The 20,596-nt window shown below is 43.7% G+C and overlaps 1 protein-coding gene and 1 long non-coding RNA gene across 4 annotated transcripts in view; one reads left to right on the top strand and one right to left on the bottom strand.

Moving 5' to 3' along the window:
- The window catches only part of LOC132243271 (uncharacterized), a 41,759-nt gene extending 29,025 nt beyond the window's left edge, over positions 1 to 12,734 (bottom strand). Inside the window, exons 1-2 of the long non-coding RNA XR_009464404.1 lie at positions 12,454 to 12,734; positions 5,423 to 5,524 (exon numbers count right to left, since the gene is read on the bottom strand). This is a non-coding gene — a long non-coding RNA (uncharacterized LOC132243271). The remainder of the gene's footprint in view (positions 1 to 5,422; positions 5,525 to 12,453) is intronic.
- SH3RF2 (SH3 domain containing ring finger 2) overlaps positions 1 to 20,596 on the top strand; it is a 76,948-nt gene that overhangs the window by 35,947 nt on the left and 20,405 nt on the right. For all 3 annotated transcript variants that reach the window (XM_059733528.1, XM_059733529.1, XM_059733527.1), the window contains one exon: positions 2,980 to 3,306. In XM_059733528.1, the coding sequence (XP_059589511.1) occupies positions 2,980 to 3,306 (327 nt within the window). The remainder of the gene's footprint in view (positions 1 to 2,979; positions 3,307 to 20,596) is intronic.

Here is a 20,596-nt window from a genome sequence, read left to right as displayed (position 1 = left end):
GGGCATCTGCCATGAGCATTCAGAGGCCCCAATCGCTGCTCCTGCAGCCATTACTCACACTTTACTTTTGTCACCTAGCTTTTTTTTTTTTTTTTTTTTTTTTTTTTTTTTTTTTAAGTGCCAGGAGACTGGGTCGGGTAAGGGATGGGGCCAAGCAGGGCAGTCATGGGGGTTTCTCCCGTGGCTCCCCCAGCTGTGCCTGCCTCTGCCCCAGTGTGGGGAGCCGTAGGGGCTATGTCCTGCTGCTGCGTGCCCAGCTGGCGCCCGGGGCGGGGAGGGGGGGTGTGTGTGTGATGCAGTCATGGCTCACTCTGGGCAGCATCAGGGCATAGCTACCATGCCCTCATCAGTGCTGGGCACAGGGGCTCTGCCCTGTCGCCACTTGCCAGCTGGTGCAGGGAGGCATGGGATGTGGGTGTGGCAGCGCTGGGATCCGGGGCTATGCCCTGCTGCCACTTGCCCCCTTCCACCTGGAGCGAGCCTCACCCACATCCCGCTCTGCCCCGCACCTCTTGCTGGGCAAGGGGCAGTAGGGCAGAGCCCCCACTACCAACACTGCCGTGTCCGCACCCTGCACCCCCCACCCCAGCTGGGCAGCTTGCCCCAGCCCGAGCCCAATCCCTCCCTCCCCCACACCTCTTCCCCGCCTCTCCCCCAACCCCAACAGATTTACCAGCTGGAGGCAGCTGCCAGCTGCCTGTTTAGCCTATGGCCAAATCTCTGAATCTGCCAAATCGATTCAGATTCTTTGAATCAATTCGGAGCTTTTACTTGGTCTCTCAATTCGATTCAGATTCAAAGATTCAGTCCCAAAATCAGGCCAAATCTCCTCCGAATCGAATCGGCTACCGAAGCTTTGTGCAGCCCTAAGGATGACATCTGGAAGGATGTGGATTTTGGAATGTTTATTTTGTAAAATTTATTTATGGAAACTGCGTTTTCAACCCAGTCAAACATTTTCCCAAAAATGACTTTTGGTCAAAATTTTTGTTTTTGGTAGAAAATATGTAAATGAAAAAAATCTCAATAATCAAAGTTTTGGGGGAATAGGGAAAACATTTACTCACACTTTAGTTTTTTCACCTATCTTTTCTATTGATAAGAAAAAAAAGGAAGAAAGTGGCTCCCCTTCCCCATTGAATGAAATAGTTCAAAAGTTTGAAAGATGTAGTGAAAAGAAATGGAAAATTTCAAACAGAACAAAAATATGTTTTCCAGTTCCCCCCATAATTTGCACTCTTATCAGCTCTGTTAATCATACATTTCCACTGGGAGCTACAATGAGAACAAACAAATTACTTTTCCATAGGCCATAAAATGTCACCACCACCCCGCACCAGATCATATCAGAGGTGGCTGTTTATTGCATTATCACTCTGCTTGCCCATTAAGTCTTTCCTCACCCATGAGATTCTTCATTTGTTGCTGAATTGTCATGAACAATATTCCTATAGTTTAGTCTGAGATGCAAGTGGTAAATACCACCAAAAAAATCAAAATACCAAAAAATAAAAAAAGAAGATAGGATTAATGACCAGAATATTTATGCATGTTATGAGTCCATCATAACTTTATATATATTAAGACACAAGTAAAAATATTATCTGAAATTCTAATTTTTTTTAAACTGTTTCTTCATTTAATGAAATGATCTTAACTCAAGTAATTACTTATTTGAATCCCACATAAGTGGAAAGTAGTTAAGTATAGTCATATAAACTCACTGAGACATTAGAAATGAATTATGGGAAGGGCCTAGGTGGGGCTAGTTTGGGGGTGTAACACTTATTAAGGCTTTGGATTTATAGTCAGTGCTCAGATGTATAACCCACTTTTTTCAGGTTATGGGAACTCACATAAGCAGTTCTAGCTTTAGGCCTTTTTTTAATAATTTATGGGAATTAAAACAATACTACTTAATATTTATACACATGCAATGCTCTCTTCAAACCATTTTTTTTAAGTGAGGGGGAGGTAAATGTAAAAAGAGTCCATGCTTTTCAAAAGATGACATTGTAGAGGCAACTACCTACTTCACATTAGACTAATCCTTGCTCATAGCAGGAGTTAGGTTATTGCTTCAAATGAGTGGGTGAAAATCTCCAAGTTTTGCAATTCTTTAATGTCAGCAATAAATCATGATTAATTTCTTTGGCAGTCATCATTATAAGAAATGTTGTCACCACATGCCCTTTGCTAATGTTGAGGTGATCAGCAATTTCAAAGAAGTACTGTCGATTTCGACAGTAACCTCTATGGAAACTCAGGGTCCAACCTGGCTCCCATTAAAAATCAACAATGAGAGTATCAATTCTTTCAATGGGAACAGGATTAAACGGTGAATGTGTTGTTCTGGATTAATATAACTGAGTGGATCTGACACTGTTCAGAAAGCTAGCGTCAATGAGGATTTCTCCATATTAAAGCCTCAGTGTCAATTGTAGATATTTGACACCCTGTTGCAAAATGCAAGCAATGCTGCCAAAATAAAGCTGTTTAAGATGTACCCACATGTCCATTATAATTTAGTGGTAAATCTGTTATAATGTGCTACTGGAGTTGAGTGAGGGGGAAAAAAAAATCATCTGAAATCCGTTCAGTATCATATTCACTTCTGCAAATGTCAGATTTTGATCGGAAAGGAGGCTGGACCTTCCTGTGAGATTCTTAGCTAAAGAGAAAACCAGACACCCAGGCTCAATGGGAGGATGTGCCATCAAGAGATTTCTTCAAATCCATTTTAATTTGGTTGTCAGCTTTGCATCAATAATTATGCCTCTGGGAATTGTCACTGCAAAGATAGGGAAAAAACTAAGCCACGCGAGTTCAGCGATTTACTACAATGTCATCTTCAGCCCAAACTCATCTCCTCATTTGATAAAGGTATCAGGAGACAAAACTCATGCTAACTGGGTGGGGGTTTACAGAATGCTTAGCTTCTGAGATGCTATCATCAAGCTTCCCTTCACTCTCTTCTAGTCGAACACTACTGCAAGACAACTCCTACAGACAAGTAAAAGCCACCCATCTTCCCAGTTTAAATGTGCTTCGCCCTTAAGAATGTCCTCTCCCAAAGCAAGAGTCAAAGAGTCCCCAACTTTCCGCAAGGTATCAGAATCCAGGAGGAAAAGCCTGAGACAATTCTCTATCACAACTGCCTTAAACACACTCAACAGGATTGTCCATTCACCCACCGACCGGCAGACTCTAGAAATCAGCTCACCAGTGCTCATCAGTTCCAGTAATCCAACAGTGATAACCCAGAGCAGCGAGAAAATGGAATTCCCTTATGGCACCCCAGTGCAAGTAAGTGAAAACCAGTCATGCCATTGATTGCAAGGCAGATAATACCAGCACTAAATTCATAATACTACACCAAGAACTAAGTTCTTAGGTTCTAGGTGGAAACATTTACTATGCAGGAAACAACTTGAAAAGCCAAAGCCCAAACCAGCATTAAACAGTTTTTAAAGATTTATGTTTATAGGTTTGCAGGTATAACTGTGTCACAGCTTACTGGAGCTCAGGCACTTTGTAATACAACAGGTGATAAAAGGTACGTCTTAAAAGGAATCTTTTACGTTGTTAACAAAAGGAGGATAGAGAGATGAAATGCCAGTACTAATAACACCTACAAGCCAGTATGTCATCTGTGAAGTCAGGGAATTTGGGACTTCCTCCTATTGAAATGGAAAGTTCTGCCTCTTGAGTCACAGGAGCCATTGTGACTCATAAAAGGAAGAATAAATTATCAGAATGACTGCACTTGAGTAATTCAAGTTCTTAATATTCTATCTTTCCTTTTTTTTTTTTTTTTTGGTTAGTTGCAGAGGTGGAGGCTGAGAAAAAGAGAGGGTTTGCTTTAAAAAAAAAACACATTTTCTAGTTTAGAAAGTGTAATATGGAGTGTGCATTTCAAGGAAAATTAACTCAGCTTTGGTTTATTAACAGAGAAACGTATCCATTGCAAATGCACACACATTGAGTGCACAGATGCTGTGTATGCCCATACATGCTGTAGAATCATAGAATAGTAGGACTGGAAGGGACCTCAGGAGGTCACCTAGTCCAACCCATTGCTCCAGGCAGGATCCTACCTGATTAAATCATCTCAGTCAACTATATGGATTCTTATTCAACCATATAGCCAACATAGGCAGAAATCAGAGCCAACAAATATAAAACGCAAAGATAAAAACAGTGATAGTCAACTTCAGAAGTGCTATTTCAGTCATTTAGGATCCTTTTTAAGCTATCCCCTCCTGGTCTCGGGTTGTGCATGGTTACAAAAAGATTCCTGAGGCTCCATTTAAAAGTCTGTATCCTGCAGTCCCTATACTGCCAAATTAAGGGATATCCTGATTTTACTGAAGGCAAAGGGAGTTTTACTGTTGACTTCAATGGGTCTAAGATTTCACCTTCAGTGACTGCAGTGTGGGGTTAGCCTCTGTAAGGAAGGACCTGCAGAGCCAGGCCCCAGATTATTATGCTGATGAGATTTAAAAGCCCAGCCAAATTAATGAGAAAACTGCAATTCCTTGGGGTCCTTTTTGACCATGATTGCTTTAACAAACCTTTCTCATGTCCCTGTGCTTGAAAGCAAAATGTAAAACTTCATTAATATTTTCATGCATTTAATTTTTCTGGAATGTTTCCAAAGCTCTAGGAGCTTCCAGCATCTAATCCCTCAACTGAGGACCTGGATAGATGTCACATTTGACACCAGTATAAAAGTTGATTGCACCAATGCACAAAGGAACAGACACATAATGGGCAGCCCCTTACCAGTGTATCTTACATGAATGCTGTGTAGAATCACTCCAAAGAAAACAGAGTTACAAATCAATATAGTTACCCTGGTGTTCATTAGTTCATAGCTTATCTCAGGGTATCTGAGATATTCAAGGCAAAAAAGCTATTACTTGCTGCCCCACTAGCTTGTGTAATATCCATCTGCTGAATTCAGCTACCTGGGAATAGCTGCACATCTGTCCATTCCAGATCACAAAATAAATGCTGATTTAATCAGCATACATCATTACATAAGCTTCACCCTATATTTCACAGTATTCAAAACAATGCCTTTATTCAGCAGTTTTTCTCTGACGGCAAACACAAAGGACTGTATTTAGTCATGTTACAGCACACCATACAAATCACTGCATAAGCTTCCGCCCTTCTTACCATGGGCTGTTGCACAACAACAGCACACAAACGCCTAATCTTCGGAGGTGTTCAGCACCCTAATCTAGAGTCTATGCCCATAACTACATCACACAGTTACAGGCATCTTCTTCTAAATGGATGGCATTTATCATGCAGGAAACTCTAGGAGTCCTAGCTGCATCACAAACCAAGACTGTCCTGAGACTGGTCAAATTTGAGTTGAAATCCTGCAGTCACTTTATTCAACTAGACTGACCTTTGAAACCAAGTTCTCTCCTTGGTGAGAGTCAAGAGGGCCCAGATTCTCCCATTCGCATCCACTTACTAATTGAAGGTCTTCACATGCATCCTCACCAATCTAAAAAGAAAGAGGGTTTGTTTAGATTTATATGTGATCTGTCATATTCAAGGTAGCTCTACAAGCTTTATAAAGCTATAAGCCGACCCCTACCAGTGTAGTGCCTATGCAATAAAACCCAGCAGGCATTTTGTATTTAGGAGTGGCTTGCACAGGGCCTTGGATGTTAGATCCTGTTTTATGTGAGGGGAAATGAAGCCTTACAATAGGACCATAATTCAATTGAAATTGTATCATGTCTCATGACCCCACTATCATTTTACTGAAAACATCTCGCTGTGAACTATTGTCAACAGTCTAAGCCATAGAGCCCATAAGTTAATCTGTGGCCTCATACTGGCTCTGAATTTTATGTAAGCCATCTTTTATTCTAAAAGGTTGCAAGGTGGTTGTTTTGGAGTCAGGGGGGAGGAGGAGAAGTCGTCTTGATTATTTTTTTGTTGTTGTTATTTTATTTTGTTCACCTGCTCTGGGTCTGAGCTGCAGTATTTGCTGCTAAAGACTATCCTGAGCTGCCAAGTTCAGTTCCAGGTCTAGGTCCAGATCCAAACTTCAAGTGAAGATGTTTTTTGTTTTCACTGTTCTCCAATAGTAATGATAGCCTAGTCAGTCAAGAAAGATATAGACAAATTTAAAGGAGTCCAAAAAAGAACAACAAAAATGGCCAGGTCTAGAAAAAATAATGACACATGAAAGAATTGGGATTATTTAGTTTAGAAAACAAGGTTCATTTGAAAAAAAAAAACAGTCTACAAGTTCAAAAAGGGTTGTTATGAAGATAATGGCAATCAGTTGATCTGTGGCCAAGTAATATAATGGGATGAAATTTAACACAGATTTGGGATAGTTATTATACAGAGATTTCTTACTACGAGGGTAGTTATGCACTGAAACACGTTATCTAGAGATCTGTGGAATCTCTACACTGGAAGTTTTTAAGTGCAGGTTATTAAAACAAACATTTGTCAGGAGTGGTTTAGACAGATCCTATCATCCTGCTTTGACTAGGGTGTTGGACTAGATGACCCCCTGAGGTCCCCTCCAGCCCTGTTTTTTTATGATGCAGTGACCAACCATAAAAATAAAAGTAAATGTCCCAAATTTCTCATATGGCTCTATGACATAATAAAGAATTTGGAGGAAACCCATTTGATTATAATAGAAATTGAAAGGCTGATATAAAGAATAATGAGTCAAAAAGTCATAGACAAAAGTTTAGTGTTAACAATCTGAGATTAGTTTTCCCAACGGGATGATCTCCTTTAATAATCCGACTTTAATTGTGCGTTTTGAGACCTTTTGAAAATCTGACTCTTTGTCAACGGTACAACATGGGAAGGAGAAAAAGCAGGGAGAATTGTGTGCATCTTTATATTACTCCAGATTAATTGCGCTCTGTTTATAAGTGAAGAGCAACTGTCAGCCTTGCAAACTCAGGGAGCCACGAGTTAAGCTGTGTCCTTTCATTACTGGCGGCACTGGGCTAGATGTCTTCCACAGATCAATTTACACTGATGGTGCACTCCTTGATCCTAATTAAACTTGCACAGGTGGAACTGATTGGAACTTAGTAAATCATCTGAAGATGATACTCCAGAAAGAGCTGGATCCACTGTTCAGCCTCTCTTGCACAGGACACCTAAAGGCTAGGGACAGACATTACACATAAACCAGTTTAAGTGACCAGAAACTGGTTTAAACCTGTAACAGAACACATGTTCAGTGCACATAAACCAGTTTGAAAATGGCTGAAACCAGTTTGAGATAAACCTGGTTGGATATAGTATCAGACTTAACTGATTTGGGTCAGTCTGGTTCATGCAATGTCTATCCTAGATGCCTTGCTTGTTTAAGTTAAACCAGACTCCCCCAGCATCCCAGCATGCTTTCTGGGCTGGGTGAGGCTCTCTTCTCTTTCCCTCTGCTCCCTGGCTGTAGCTCAGCAGAGACTGCAGGCATCTGTAGGGGGAAGCCAGAGAGAAGTCTGTGTAAGGCAGGGGGGATGGGGCAATCCCTGCTCCTTCCCTCCCAGCTCCCTGCTATCAGGGATTGCCCCATCCCCTCTGCCTTACACAGACGTCTCTCAGCATTAGCTATGCTGGCTATGGTCCATACTGTGGCAGACAGGACAAAGGCAGAATCAACAGGTAGCTGGTAATGTCCCTCTGTTTTTTTCTTAATGGGGTGATAAACACTGAGTTAGGGAAGACAAACACTGTGTTATCAATTCCCTGCTGGGCTGATCAGAAGGTGGGGGGAAACCCCTCCCTAATCAGAGCATCCTGCTGGGACCTGGCCATATACCCCCTCAGCTCAGCACTGTAGAAGGGAAGGCTTCTAGCCTGAGCCACTGCAGGCATGTGCCTACATTTCTGGGATGTCTGTACAATTACAAACTAATTCAGCCTAGCCAGGTTAAACTAACCTGCAAAGATTGAATCAGTTCAGGCTCAGGCTTTTTTAATGTCTATCCCTAGCCAAAAAGAGTAAAAACTTATTTCTGTCACTGAAGTCAGCAGGTAAGGATTTGAATGCATGAAGGGAATAGAATAGCTGATGTGGAAGGTGCCAGTTTTTTGTAGTCATAAGCAAAGAAAAAAAATACGTTTAGCCTGCTGCTGAACTTCATCTGACTCAGTAACTCTGGAACCGGCAGCACCAGTTTACTTCAGTTTGATTTGGCATTGCACCAATCTGCTTTAACTGACGGCATTTATTTCCTTGCAATAGCACTGGAACAAAAGAGATAAAAGGGGCACACTCTGCATGCTGCAATGTCATCTTTGTACGTGCAGCCACCAAAACAAAGCTAGAAATACCTCAAGCAAATTCACACATTAAATGGTAGCGCTTGAATCATGCCAAATCAGTACAAAAAGCTTGTGTATGCTCCTAAAAGCAAATCACAATAAATGAAAGCAGGTCCTTCACGGGCCTATGATGTTCCATTGTTACATCCTACTGGAAATTCCAGCAGACTCGTTTCGAATCCTTCGCCTAGTCTCAGTCGGCAGCCGTTGGTCTCTACATAGCCCTATGAGTCCCATCCTTTGTTCTAATGCCTACTTGGAACCATTTGAAGCTTTGCAGGGTGCATTTTCACATTCCACTGAAGATATGCAAAATGCTTTCACATTGAAGTTGGGAGCTGAGACTAGATTCAATCTCTGTCCAAGTTTGAGGGTGTTCAGACCCATCATTTCATACTGTAATGCATAAATAGTAGCGCTGGAGGTGTGGGCCTACATTCTCATGCAGAATCTCTGCCACCCCAAACTTTAGAGAAGTACAGATCTGCTTCCAAGCAGGAAAAATGTAAGGAAGCATTTGATTTCAGCAGTATTTCTGAGGTAGTTGTAGCTTGTTTCAGCAAAGTGAGTAGTGAGCCTGTCATTTTCTCCAGCAGCTCTCACAGACTGGTTATCTCTGCCCATGTGTGTTCTCCTTGAAACAGCCATTTGCTTCCTGGCTCAAATTCTCTACAGTTCAATCAGCTGCTAAGTCTCTGCTCACAACTCCACTACACAAAGGTTTTGTACTTCTGAGTCACCTGAAACCCCACTCCAAGCAATATGAAATTTCAGAGGGATTTTCAGTGTGCTGGATGAGACTGAACTATTTGTGGTAAGAAAGGCTTTAAGAGACTGAATCTTTCCAGATAACGATGCAAAAGGTGGCTAGCCTCATCTGAGGAGTCAGAACCTAGATAAAAGTTGTAGCCCTTAAAAGGGGGAAAGACTGCAGCACAAGTACCATGTTGAGAACAGATGGAGGAGGAAAGGAAGATGATGCAATATTCAGCTGAGTGCACAAGTCATGCTTTTTGTTGAAAGGGAGGAATGATCTGGGTAGCAAAGATTCCTGTCAGAATGAAAGATAAAAATGAAAGCATTCCTATGCACACAATCACCTGGATAAAGGCTAAGCACCATGACAAACTCCCTTGCTGGAAGCAAGGGAAAGTCCATACTCAGATATCTGAGTTTCCATCTGCAATGCAAAAAAAAGGTAGAGAGCACTCAATGTCCTTTTTCCTCCTCCCTACTGGCAAATGTGAAGCTTTTCTCACAGGAATAAAATAAACTTCCTGAGTCAGCAACATCCACAAACTCTGATTTTCTCTGGGCAAGTGCTCACCCTGGGCTAGAACCAGTTGTCCAGAGTACGTCCTATGGTGAACACTGGCTTTTCAGGCAGTGCCCTAGTTTCACACAGTGCCTAAGATGGGGGATCCAACAGTGAGTTTGTAAGACTTGTTGAAACAAAAAGGAAAAGCTGTGGTCAGGTTTTGGGCAAGCGGACCTTGGGCTCAGAGGAGGCAAAGCCTCAACTTGACAAAAGGAGGCAGTTTGGCCAGGGGACAGAAGAAAGACAAAATGAATTAGAGTAACCAGAACTGGAAAAGATACCTTATTGCTATTCAGTTTCTGAATCCATTTCTTATCCAGGACACTGCTTTCCAGATAGATACTCCCGTTCATTGCTGATCAAAAAATGTAGGGAAAATTGTATAAAGCTTCATGAAACATTTGTTTACTTGTTTCTTTAAAAAAAAACTGTTTTCAGTTGTCTTTACTTGTATTGTACCTGGCCTAAGTTAGAAGGCCATGAGAGTTGGTATGACCAGGACTATTAGAACTTTTGCTTGGTCCTGAAGATGTTGTCAGCAAGTTTCTCCTAGACAGGAGTGCTACAATCTTGCTCTTCCCCCCTGTTCCTATTCCTGAGATGGGTTAAAGAGGTGGAAGAAAGGTCCAGGCTTGAAATAAGGGCACAAAGGAAGACCCTCACAGCATCCATAGTGTCTCCCTTGCTGACTCTCAGTCTCCAAGGGAGAGATGCTCCCTTGAGGAATGCTTGTAAAGTCTCCCAAAATCATTATGCACCAATTGCCTGGCATTGGTATTATTTCAGTCCATAGAAGGAAATGAACTAGGAGACGCTGATATCTAGGTTGTAGCCATATTCGTCTAGAGGCAAAAGGAATCAAAACTCGTGGTAGAGGTGATCTCTCTTAGTAGACCAACTAGATATTTGCAAAAAAATTCTTTATTTGCAAACTTTCAGGCACAGGCACCCTTCATCAGGCATAGGAGATTGCAAAGATGGTTTCTCCTAGGTAAAAATTAAAATTCATATTTTCACTAGTTGTGAGAGGCTAACGCTCAAATCGGCCTCCTCCCATTGCCTTTTACATGTCAGCACACCAAGGCAAACACTCGTCCTTTAACTCTTGCCAAAGCGCTTTCCAGCAGAGCCTGGTCACTTTGCCTGTGCATGTAATGAGTATTACCACATACTGTGAAATTGGTCTGAGTGGGAAAAACCCTTTTGCTCAATTGCAGGTCTTATTCCTTATTTTCAAAAGAAATAAAGGAAGCTGCAGGGATCTCAAAACTATTTTGTCATATCCACATGACAACCAAGCCCATCACTGTAATGCTGAGGTGAGGGAGTGCTTGACTAGAAGCCACTGTTATCCTAACCACTACTTAAACTCAGCCAGTGGAAGGGAAAAGCTTATGAAACAAAGTTCAGCACCACACAGGGCTGGGTGTCATAGCCTCTTGGTTCTCAGGTGCATGAAGGGTCCTTGATACTCTGAGCAAAGTTAAGGGGCAAAAATGGATCTCTAGTAATACCTTCCTGCTAAACTACTGTGCAGATGGCTTTACAGAAGAATACAGGGGGCAGAGATAGGATAGGCCAAGAGCAGACAGCAAACTGTCTGCTCTCTCCTGCTTAGAGCATGCAGGGGCCTGTCCATGAAACACAGATTACAGCAGTCTGCTCTGACTTTTCCATAAAGCTGGCAACCTTTTTATGAAACATTTTTTCATTGCAAAATGTCAAGATGTTGCATAAAGCCACATCAGTTTTAACAGAAGGGCAGTTTCTCAGGTTCAGAGGGTCTGTTGTTTAAACTGACACAAAATTAGATCATGATCATTTCCTAGTCATTTCTTCTTATACTGGAGGCTGGGTCAGTCCCCAGCTGTTCCCAAAAATAGGGAGGACTGAGATTGCTTAGGGTTATATTTTCCCCTGTCTTACCTCCCAGAAAGAAAAAAAACCTAGGAATTAGGGCCAATTTTAAAATTAACCTAATATAGTGCAAGAAATGGAGTCCATAGGTCAGGAAAGAGTGCCGACTACTCCACTCTTGAAGGCTTTGTTGAAGAAATGGTCCAGTGTGGTATTAAGAGGCAATGCTGCTAGACATGCTGTATTCAAAATGAGACTGGCAATTCAGGCTCTGACCACGTGCACAACTAGTGATCCTGTAGCCCTTTTCTGAAGGGAAGAAGTATAAAGCTCTGGCCACATGCCAGCTTGGTTGCTTTTTGGTGATCTAAACTTCCCCAGGTACTTTCTATTGCAGAAGTGACTCACTGCCTGTCTTTGACAATGGCCATGTCATAACAATGATATAACAAGGCTTCTGCACTCCATTACCCATCTGGCCCATTGCTCACGAAGAAAGAACTGATTTCTTGTGTTAGTTTGACCTCAGGGTAAAAGTTAAAATGTTAAGAGTTATAAAGTTCTAAAAACAAAAAAAGGAGAGAATCTAATAAAAACTCCATGCTGAAGGTTGCCCATCACTTCCCTCAAATGTCTGTATCCTTTCAAGAGCTGCCAACATACTGCCCACTGTATGCCCACACAACTGCCAAGAGGGTTTCTGTTTCTGAGGCAAGCTATGTTTCAAGCTGAAAGAGGGCATGAGGAAAAGAAAAGTGCTTAGGTAAAAATTAGGAGGCTAGAAAGTATATGAGAAACTATCTTGATAAAAGCCTTTTGTGTGTTGCTACGTTGTTATTACATCTAAAGACTGAATTACTAAAAGCCATCTGGGCCTCACCTTCTAGGGAGCCTACAATGCATATAAGTGACACAGAGTAGCATCCTAAATCAGTTTGACCTACCTGTGGCAGGGCTCAGCTGTCCCATTTGCTTTTTCTTATTCTTTCAGAGCTGAATTGTGTCCCTTTGAAGGGCTCTCGAATGAGAACCCTGGAGAAGGGCGTTCCCCATTCACAAAGCAGGTACAAGGCCAGGCGCAGCAGTGCTAGCTTCTTCCCCACGCTGCCCCAGCCTTTCTCTCTGTAAAACAGAGATAACAAAACCTCCCTGTCTCTCAGGGTGCTCTGAGACTTCACTAATCTCTTCATGTTTGTAAAGCACTTGGAGAGCCTCCAAAGCAAGTGCAGCGTATTATTACTGTGCGTTTCAACCCCCTGCCTGGAGGGACCACCTCTGGAGGACACAGATTTCATTGTCCTTGGTAGGTTTAATCATTTGGTTCTTGGTGAAAGCTGTAAACAAGGGTGTCCGCTAGAACGGGTTGACATTTTTCTGATAAAATTGTTTTTAGACACAAAAAAATGGGGTTTTTTTATATCTCTGATCCACAAAAAAAAAAATCTAATTTTACCACTGAAAAACACCAGGCCTCAAAGCTGAAGAGGTTTCACAGAACATTTCAATTCACATGTGCTACTATGGCACCTCCCAAGAGTTGTGGGTTGGTCACCACAGGTGTCTGTAAGCACCAGGCTCACTACTCAGACATTTCCCATAATGCACGACTACTTTTCTCCAAGAGGAATGGTGGTGGTGCACCCTGAGAGATGTGGTCTGAGTAAAGAACTAGCCTTACAGGAAAAAAAAAAAATCAGAGTAAGAGGCAACTGAACTGCATTTCCTATGGGACACTGTGTTAGCATTTCCAAATCGACCTATTTCACTTGGCTGATATGTTTGGATTTTTACCAAAGAGTCAAAAATTTTCAGCAGGGGAAAAAAAGAAAAAGAAAAAAAAGAAAGAATTTTCTGACCAGCTCTTGTGCCGCCTGTGATGTCACATCCACGGCAGCTTTGGATTAAGACCAAGTCAGTGAATCAAACACCTGTGTTCTATAAATGACTAGGTTGGCAAGCTAAAGGAGAAAGCCTCCATCTCCCATTATCTGTGCCCCGGGTCCCCCAGCCCTCAAGTGGAATGGACTCCAGTTTCATATGTAGATTTTACTTGATTGGTAGAACTGACCCCATTTGCCTTCACTCACAAAACAAATTGCTGCACTTAATGAGTTGAGTAATCACACAGCCCTCTTGTTATCTGTTAATGGGCAACAGAGGAAGCATCCTTTACTCTTCTGTAGATCCAGCCTCCTTAACTTCATTTCCTAGAAAAGGTATATTAACTGGAGGTGTCTGAGAGCTGCTACCCTGACTGCTCCCATCCCTCTTTGCTAGCCCAGATAAATTAGCTGTGTTGCTCAGAAAATGTTTTTATCCTGAGGCAAGCAAGTGACATCAGTTATCTGCTAGCAGTTAATAAAGTACAGCCTGGTTTAGCAGACTATCCTAGCACCGAGACAATCACTGATAAGAAAAATGAGTGACATACCCTCTTGAGCTGATGACCCTCATCTGAAGCTTGTCTCTTCTACACAAATTAAAATGAATCAGTTCTGCACTAGAGTTTCTTCTGTCTGCCTTGTTTATCAAGCAGCATGTGCGAATAAGGAGCCCTAGGGAAACATGCAAAGCCAAGACCACTCAAAGGCAACTGCATATGTATGCCAGCAGCATAACTAAGGGGGACAACAGAGACAGCATCCCCGCTACCAACTTCTGGGGGAAGCAAGGGGCAAAATACCTGCTGCTGCAGCCATAGCTGCCTTTTAGCCATGCTGCTGCAACCAGCAGCCAACACTGCCCCAGGTACCACTGCTGCCCAGGGTGCAGACCTGCCCTATTACATCTCTGATAGATTACCTACATGTGGTGTACTGACACAGCCCTCCAGAATAAGTAAATACCGGATAAATAAACCCAAACAACCTAGACTCTGGTTGCTCTCAAGAGAGCAATAACCTCACTAGAGTCTATTCCTGCCCCACCACTGCCACCTTCCTACTCATTACACAGAGCTCTCCAAAAGGGTCAACATATTGCTTGCCCAGGATTGCTACCAACAGTAGGCTAAATGCTGCTCTCAGTTACAACCAGGCAACACCACAATGTACTGGCATTTTTTCAACCAATTGGGGTTTCATAAGATTAGCTAAAATAAGAATATGACCCCAGGGCCTTTTCTGTCTCCAAGACTCAGTATTTGTGTCTTACCTTTACCTATCATACCTCTATATACCATGACCACTGAAAAAAGGCAGAGCTAAATATTAAAATGTACGATGCACACAGCACTTAGAAAAAGATAGAAGCATGCAATTACCCATAGGCATAAAAGAAACAAGAAAGGGTTACATATGAGAAAGAAGTCTGGCTTCTGAATAGCTAAAAGGAGCCAAAAGATGAATCAATGAGTTTCTATTGTTTATCTGCTCAAAGATGAACAATTCTGAGGCTGGGCTAAGTATTAATCAAATCTCAGATGTAAATGAGTGGATGCTGATTAACTGTGGCAGAGCAAAGCAAAAACTATTAATCTTCTCTAGCATATACAAATCTCTTGTTCCTCACCCGCTTTCAAAAGCTAAAAGAGGAGGTGCTTTTGTGGCCTTGTAATTTCATCCTCCTTTGTTTACCTTGAGGAAAAACTTCTACACTTTAAGATATACGTGATTGTACCAGGAAAGATTTCCAGATAACTCTGAACAAGCATACAAAATATACGGCAAAGCATAAACAAATACAATATAAAAGAGACTTGAAGATGCACCTAGAAAATCAGCCTAATCATCTGTATATTAGCTTTTAGCAAAAAGATCTTGACATTCCCCTCAGAAGCCAATATTTGCCCATCTTTCACCAATATCTAAAGCCCTTCCATGCAGTGCATAGTGTGACAGGGCTGCCATGTTGACAACTGAATAATCTTTAAGGCTAAGTACAGACAATCAAAAAGCCTGTGGCTGAATTGATTCAATCTTCACAGATTAGTCTAAACTGTGTAGTTTGAACCGATAAGCAATTGAACAGACATTTACTTTTTATTCTGGAAATGCAGCCACCTGCCTGCAGTGGTCCAGGCCAGAAGCTGGACTGGGGGGGAAGAGGGGGAAAGAGTGGTAGGAGGGAGAGGGTGTGCAAAGCATCCTGGGATGCAGGGGGACTGAGTTAACTTGAATCTGGAAGGGATCTGGGACAGAATTTCAATAAACCAATTAACCTAAATCAGTTAAGTCTGATACTACATGCATCCGTGTTTATCTTAAACCAGTTTCAGCCATTTTGAAAGTGGTTTATGTGAGCTGAACTTCTGTTGTGTTACAGATTTGAACCAATTTCCAATCACTTATACCAGTTTGTGTGTAATTACTGTGCCAGCCTAAAAGACAGAGAGCACTGGCTGCAGGGAGAATGTCATTTTATTAGCTGTTGCATGTGGGGAGAAGGGGAGGGTGGAGAGTGCAAGAATTAATGATTGTGTGGGGCTTTGCTATCTCAACCCATGTTGATTATATAATGTTTCATACCTGAAGACAATGTGGGCTGATAAGTACTGTGATTATTTAAGAACCCTACCTCGGCATATTTGCTTACTCTTACTGCACACAGTAGCACATTCAGATCTCAAGACTTGCCCAGCTGGCAGGACAGAAATATGGAAACAGAGGGAACACCCACAGATGCTTTTCAACACCATGTGCTAGTAGAAGGCTAACACTGTTTAGGTCTTGTGCTAAAACACAAGTATACTCTGTCTAAGTTTGCGGATGACACAAAACTGTGGGGAGAAGTGGACGCACCGGAGGGCAGGGAACAGCTGCAAGCAGACCTGGACAGGTTGGACAAATGGGCAGAAAACAACAGAATGCAGTTCAACAAGGAGAAATGCAAAGTGCTGCACCTAGGGAGGAAAAATGTCCAGCATACCTACTGCCTAGGAAATGACCTGCTTGGTGGCACGGAAGCAGAAAGGGATCTTGGAGTCCTAGTGGACTCCAAGATGAACATGAGTCGGCAGTGTGACGAAGCCATCAGAAAAGCTAATGGCACTTTATTGTGCATCAGCAGATGCATGACAAATAGATCCAAGGAGGTGATACTTCCCCTCTATCGGGCGCTGGTCAGACTGCAGTTGGAGTACTGCGTGCAATTCTGGGCGCCACACTTCAAGAGGGATGTGGCTAACCTGGAGAGGGTCCAAAGAAGGGCCACTCATATGGTTAAGGGCTTGCAGGCCAAGCCCTACGAGGAGAGACTAGAGAACCTGGACCTTTTCAGCCTCCGCAAGAGAAGGTTGAGAGGCGACCTTGTGGCTGCCTATAAGTTCATCACGGGGGCACGGAAGGGAATTGGTGAGTATTTATTCACCAAGGCGCCCCCGGGGGTTACAAGAAATAATGGCCACAAGCTAGCAGAGAGCAGATTTAGACTGGACATTAGGAAGAACTTCTTCACAGTTCGAGTGGCCAAGGTCTGAAATGGGCTCCCAAGGGAGGTGGTGCTCTCCCCTACCCTGGGGGTCTTCAAGAGGAGGTTGGATGTGCATCTAGCTGGGATCATCTAGACCCAGCACTCTTTCCTGCCTATGCAGGGGGTCGGAGTTGATGATCAATTGAGGTCCCTTCCGACCCTAACATCTATGAATCTATAAATATCCCAAAGAAAGGAGGTGGGGAAAACACCAACCAGACTGTGGGTTACTATGAGATGATAATTTCCCTGGTTAATGGGCTTATATCTCTTAGCCTTAAGTTTTTCCTTAATGGGGAGGGATAGGCAGTGGTATAGTATACAACCACTGCTAAATGGGCAGAAACAATTGGTGACAGACAGAGGGGACAAGGCTGAACTCCTCAACGAGTTCTTTGCCTCAGTGTTCCTAAGTGAGGGGCACGACAAGGCTCTCACTGGGGTTGTAGAGAGGCAGCAGCAAGGCACCAGACTTCCATACGTAAATCCTGAGGTGGTGCAGAGTCATTTGGATGAACTGGATGCCTTTAAATCGGCAGGCCCGGATGAGCTCCATCCGAGGGTGCTGAAGGCACTGGCCGACATCATTGCAGAGCCACTGGCGGGAATATTCAAATGCTCATGGCGCACGGGCCAAGTCCCGGAGGACTGGAAAAGGGCTAACATGGTCCCCATTTTCAAAAAGAGGAGGAAGGAGGACCCGGGCAACTATAGGCCAGTCAGTCTCACCTCCATCCTTGGTAAAGTCTTTGAAAAAATTATCAAGGCTCACATTTGTGAGAGCCCGGCAGGGCAAATTATGCCGAGGGGAAACCAGCACGGGTTTGTGGCGGGCAGATCGTGCCTGACCAATCTAGTCTCTTTCTATGACCAGGTTACGAAACGCCTGGACACAGGAGGAGGGGTGGATGTCGTATACTTAGACTTCAGGAAGGCCTTCAATATGGTAGCCCACCCCATACTGGTGAACAAGCTAAGAGGCTGTGATGTGGATGACTACACAGTCCGGTGGGTGGCGAATTGGCTAGAGGGTCGCACCCAAAGAGTCATGGTGGATGGGTCGGTCTCAACCTGGAAGGGTGTGGGCAGTGGGGTCCTGCAGGGCTCGGTCCTTGGACCGATACTCTTTAATGTCTTCATCAGTGACTTGGACGAGGGAGTCAAATGTACTCTGTCCAAGTTTGCAGATGACACAAAGCTACGGGGAGAAGTGGACACGCCGGAGGGCAAGGAACAGCTGCAGGCAGACCTGGATAGGTTGGACAAGTGGGCAGAAAATAACAGGATGCAGTTCAACAACGAGAAATGCAAAGTGCTGCACCTAGGGAGGAAAAATGTCCAGCACACCTACAGCCTAGGGAATGACCTGCTGGGTGGCACGGAAGCAGAAAGGGATCTTGGAGTCCTAGTGGACTCCAAGATGAACATGAGCCGGCAGTGTGACGAAGCCATCAGAAAAGCCAATGGCACTTTATCGTGCATCAGCAGATGCATGATGAATAGGTCCAAGGAGGTGATACTTCCCCTCTATCGGGCGCTGGTCAGACCACAGTTGGAGTACTGCGTGCAATTCTGGGCGCCACACTTCAAGAAGGATGCAGATAACCTGGAGAGGGTCCAGAGAAGGGCAACTCGTATGGTCAAGGGCCTGCAGACCAAGCCCTACGAGGAGAGACTAGAGAAACTGGATCTTTTCAGCCTCCGCAAGAGAAGGTTGAGAGGCAACCTTGTGGCTGCCTATAAGTTCATCACGGGGGCACAGAAGGGAATTGGTGAGTATTTATTCACCAAGGCGCCCCCGGGGGTTACAAGAAATAATGGCCACAAGCTAGCAGAGAGCAGATTTAGATTGGACATTAGGAAGAACTTCTTCACAGTTCGAGTGGCCAAGGTCTGGAACGGGCTCCCAAGGGAGGTGGTGCTCTCCCCTACCTTGGGGGTCTTCAAGAGGAGGTTAGATGAGTATCTAGCTGGGGTCATCTAGACCCAGCACTCTTTCCTGCTTACGCAGGGGGTCGGACTCGATGATCTATTGAGGTCCCTTCCAACCCTAACATCTATCAATCTACGACTCAGGAGCAACTTAAATCACCCAGTGTCAAGCTTCATTTAACCATCCCCATCTCTGACAATGAGTTTGACACAGCTATTAAACCAATCAAGACTGACAAGGCTGCTGGACCAGATAAGGTATTTCCAGAATTTGTTACCAAGCTCAGAACCACAATGAAAAGATGGCTTCAGAAATTCATGTATAAATACATTTATACAGACTTCCAAGAATCTGGAGAAAAGCTTATGTCTTTGCTATCCTGAAACCCAAAACCACCAGAGGATCCAAAGAGCTACCAACCCATCTCACTACTCTGTGTTACATAAAAACTCATGGAGCCCATAATCCTGAATAGAATAGAGAATATCATTGATCCCCAGATCCCAAAAGAACAAGCTAGCTTTCACTAAAAGCAGTGTACCACTGACCAGGTTACATTACTTGCATCTGGCTTGGAAAATGGATTTGAAATGGGGCAGAAAACAGGTGTAGTCTTTGTCGACCTTACAGCTGCGTATGGCACTGTATGGCACCAACACCCCAAATATAAACTGCACTCTATGATACCCGACTGCAAGCTATGCACTTTCATCATGAATGTGATCTCCAGCAGATCTTTCAAACTCACTACCAGTCAAGGAGAAAAAAGCAGAGTACAAATTCTGAAGAATGGAGAGGTTAGTGCTCGCACCGATACTTTTCAATGTATATACCTCAGACTGCCTGCATACAAAATCTAAGTGATACACTGAGATACATGTATGCTGATGATGTCACCATAGTAGGTCAAGGAAGAGATGTGACAGAATTGGAAAAGATACTGACTACTGACATGGAATTAATTGCTGTCTATCTCCACAAGTGGCGCTTACAGTTGAGCATCAATAAATCAGTATCACTCTTCCACCCAGACAATCGTCGAGCCAAGAGCATGCTGAATATCAGAGTAACCAACAACATCCTGCCCCGTGAGCATACCTAAACCTACCTAGGAATCACAGTGGACCATTCCCTCATCTATAAACATCAGATTCAGAAGATCAGCAGTAAAGTCGCTGTATGGGTAGCTGCCTTAAGATGTTTAGTCATCATGACATGGGGTACCAACCAATGGCAACACATAGAGGGTGCATGTGCACCCCCTGAGAGTGCTGGTGCACCCCGACTGGCCGCTCTCACCACTTCGGGCAGGCAGGAGCGCTGGTCCCCCCACTGTGACCCCCAGCCAGGGAGCAGCACTCCCGGGAGTGCCCGCAGCGATTGGCCGCCTCGTGATACACTACGGGGGACCCCCTCCCCCCAGTCAGTGAGATTGGCTGCAGGGAGACCTCCCCCTGGTCAGCAAGATTGTCCACAGGGGAACTCCTCTCCCCGGTTGCTGACTGGTTGCTGGAGGGGGACATGCCCCCCAACTAAGGTGGCACCAGTTGCCCATGGTACCAACTTCAAAGTGCACTTGCAATGGTATACGCCCCAATAGAAGATTGTCCTCCTGTATGGCCCAAAAGTTGTCACACTAAAAAGCTCTACACTGTACTTAACAGTGCACTGAGACTCACAACAAGCTGCACAGCTTCCACACACAGATGTACTCCCTGTACTCTCAGGCATTAGGCCAAGTGATA

The sequence above is a fragment of the Alligator mississippiensis genome, chromosome 9 (genome assembly GCF_030867095.1).
Source record: "Alligator mississippiensis isolate rAllMis1 chromosome 9, rAllMis1, whole genome shotgun sequence".
In the NCBI taxonomy this organism is placed as follows: Eukaryota; Metazoa; Chordata; order Crocodylia; family Alligatoridae; genus Alligator; species Alligator mississippiensis.
Note: the sequence above shows the minus strand (reverse complement) of the source record. Positions and strands in the feature narration are given on the sequence as shown.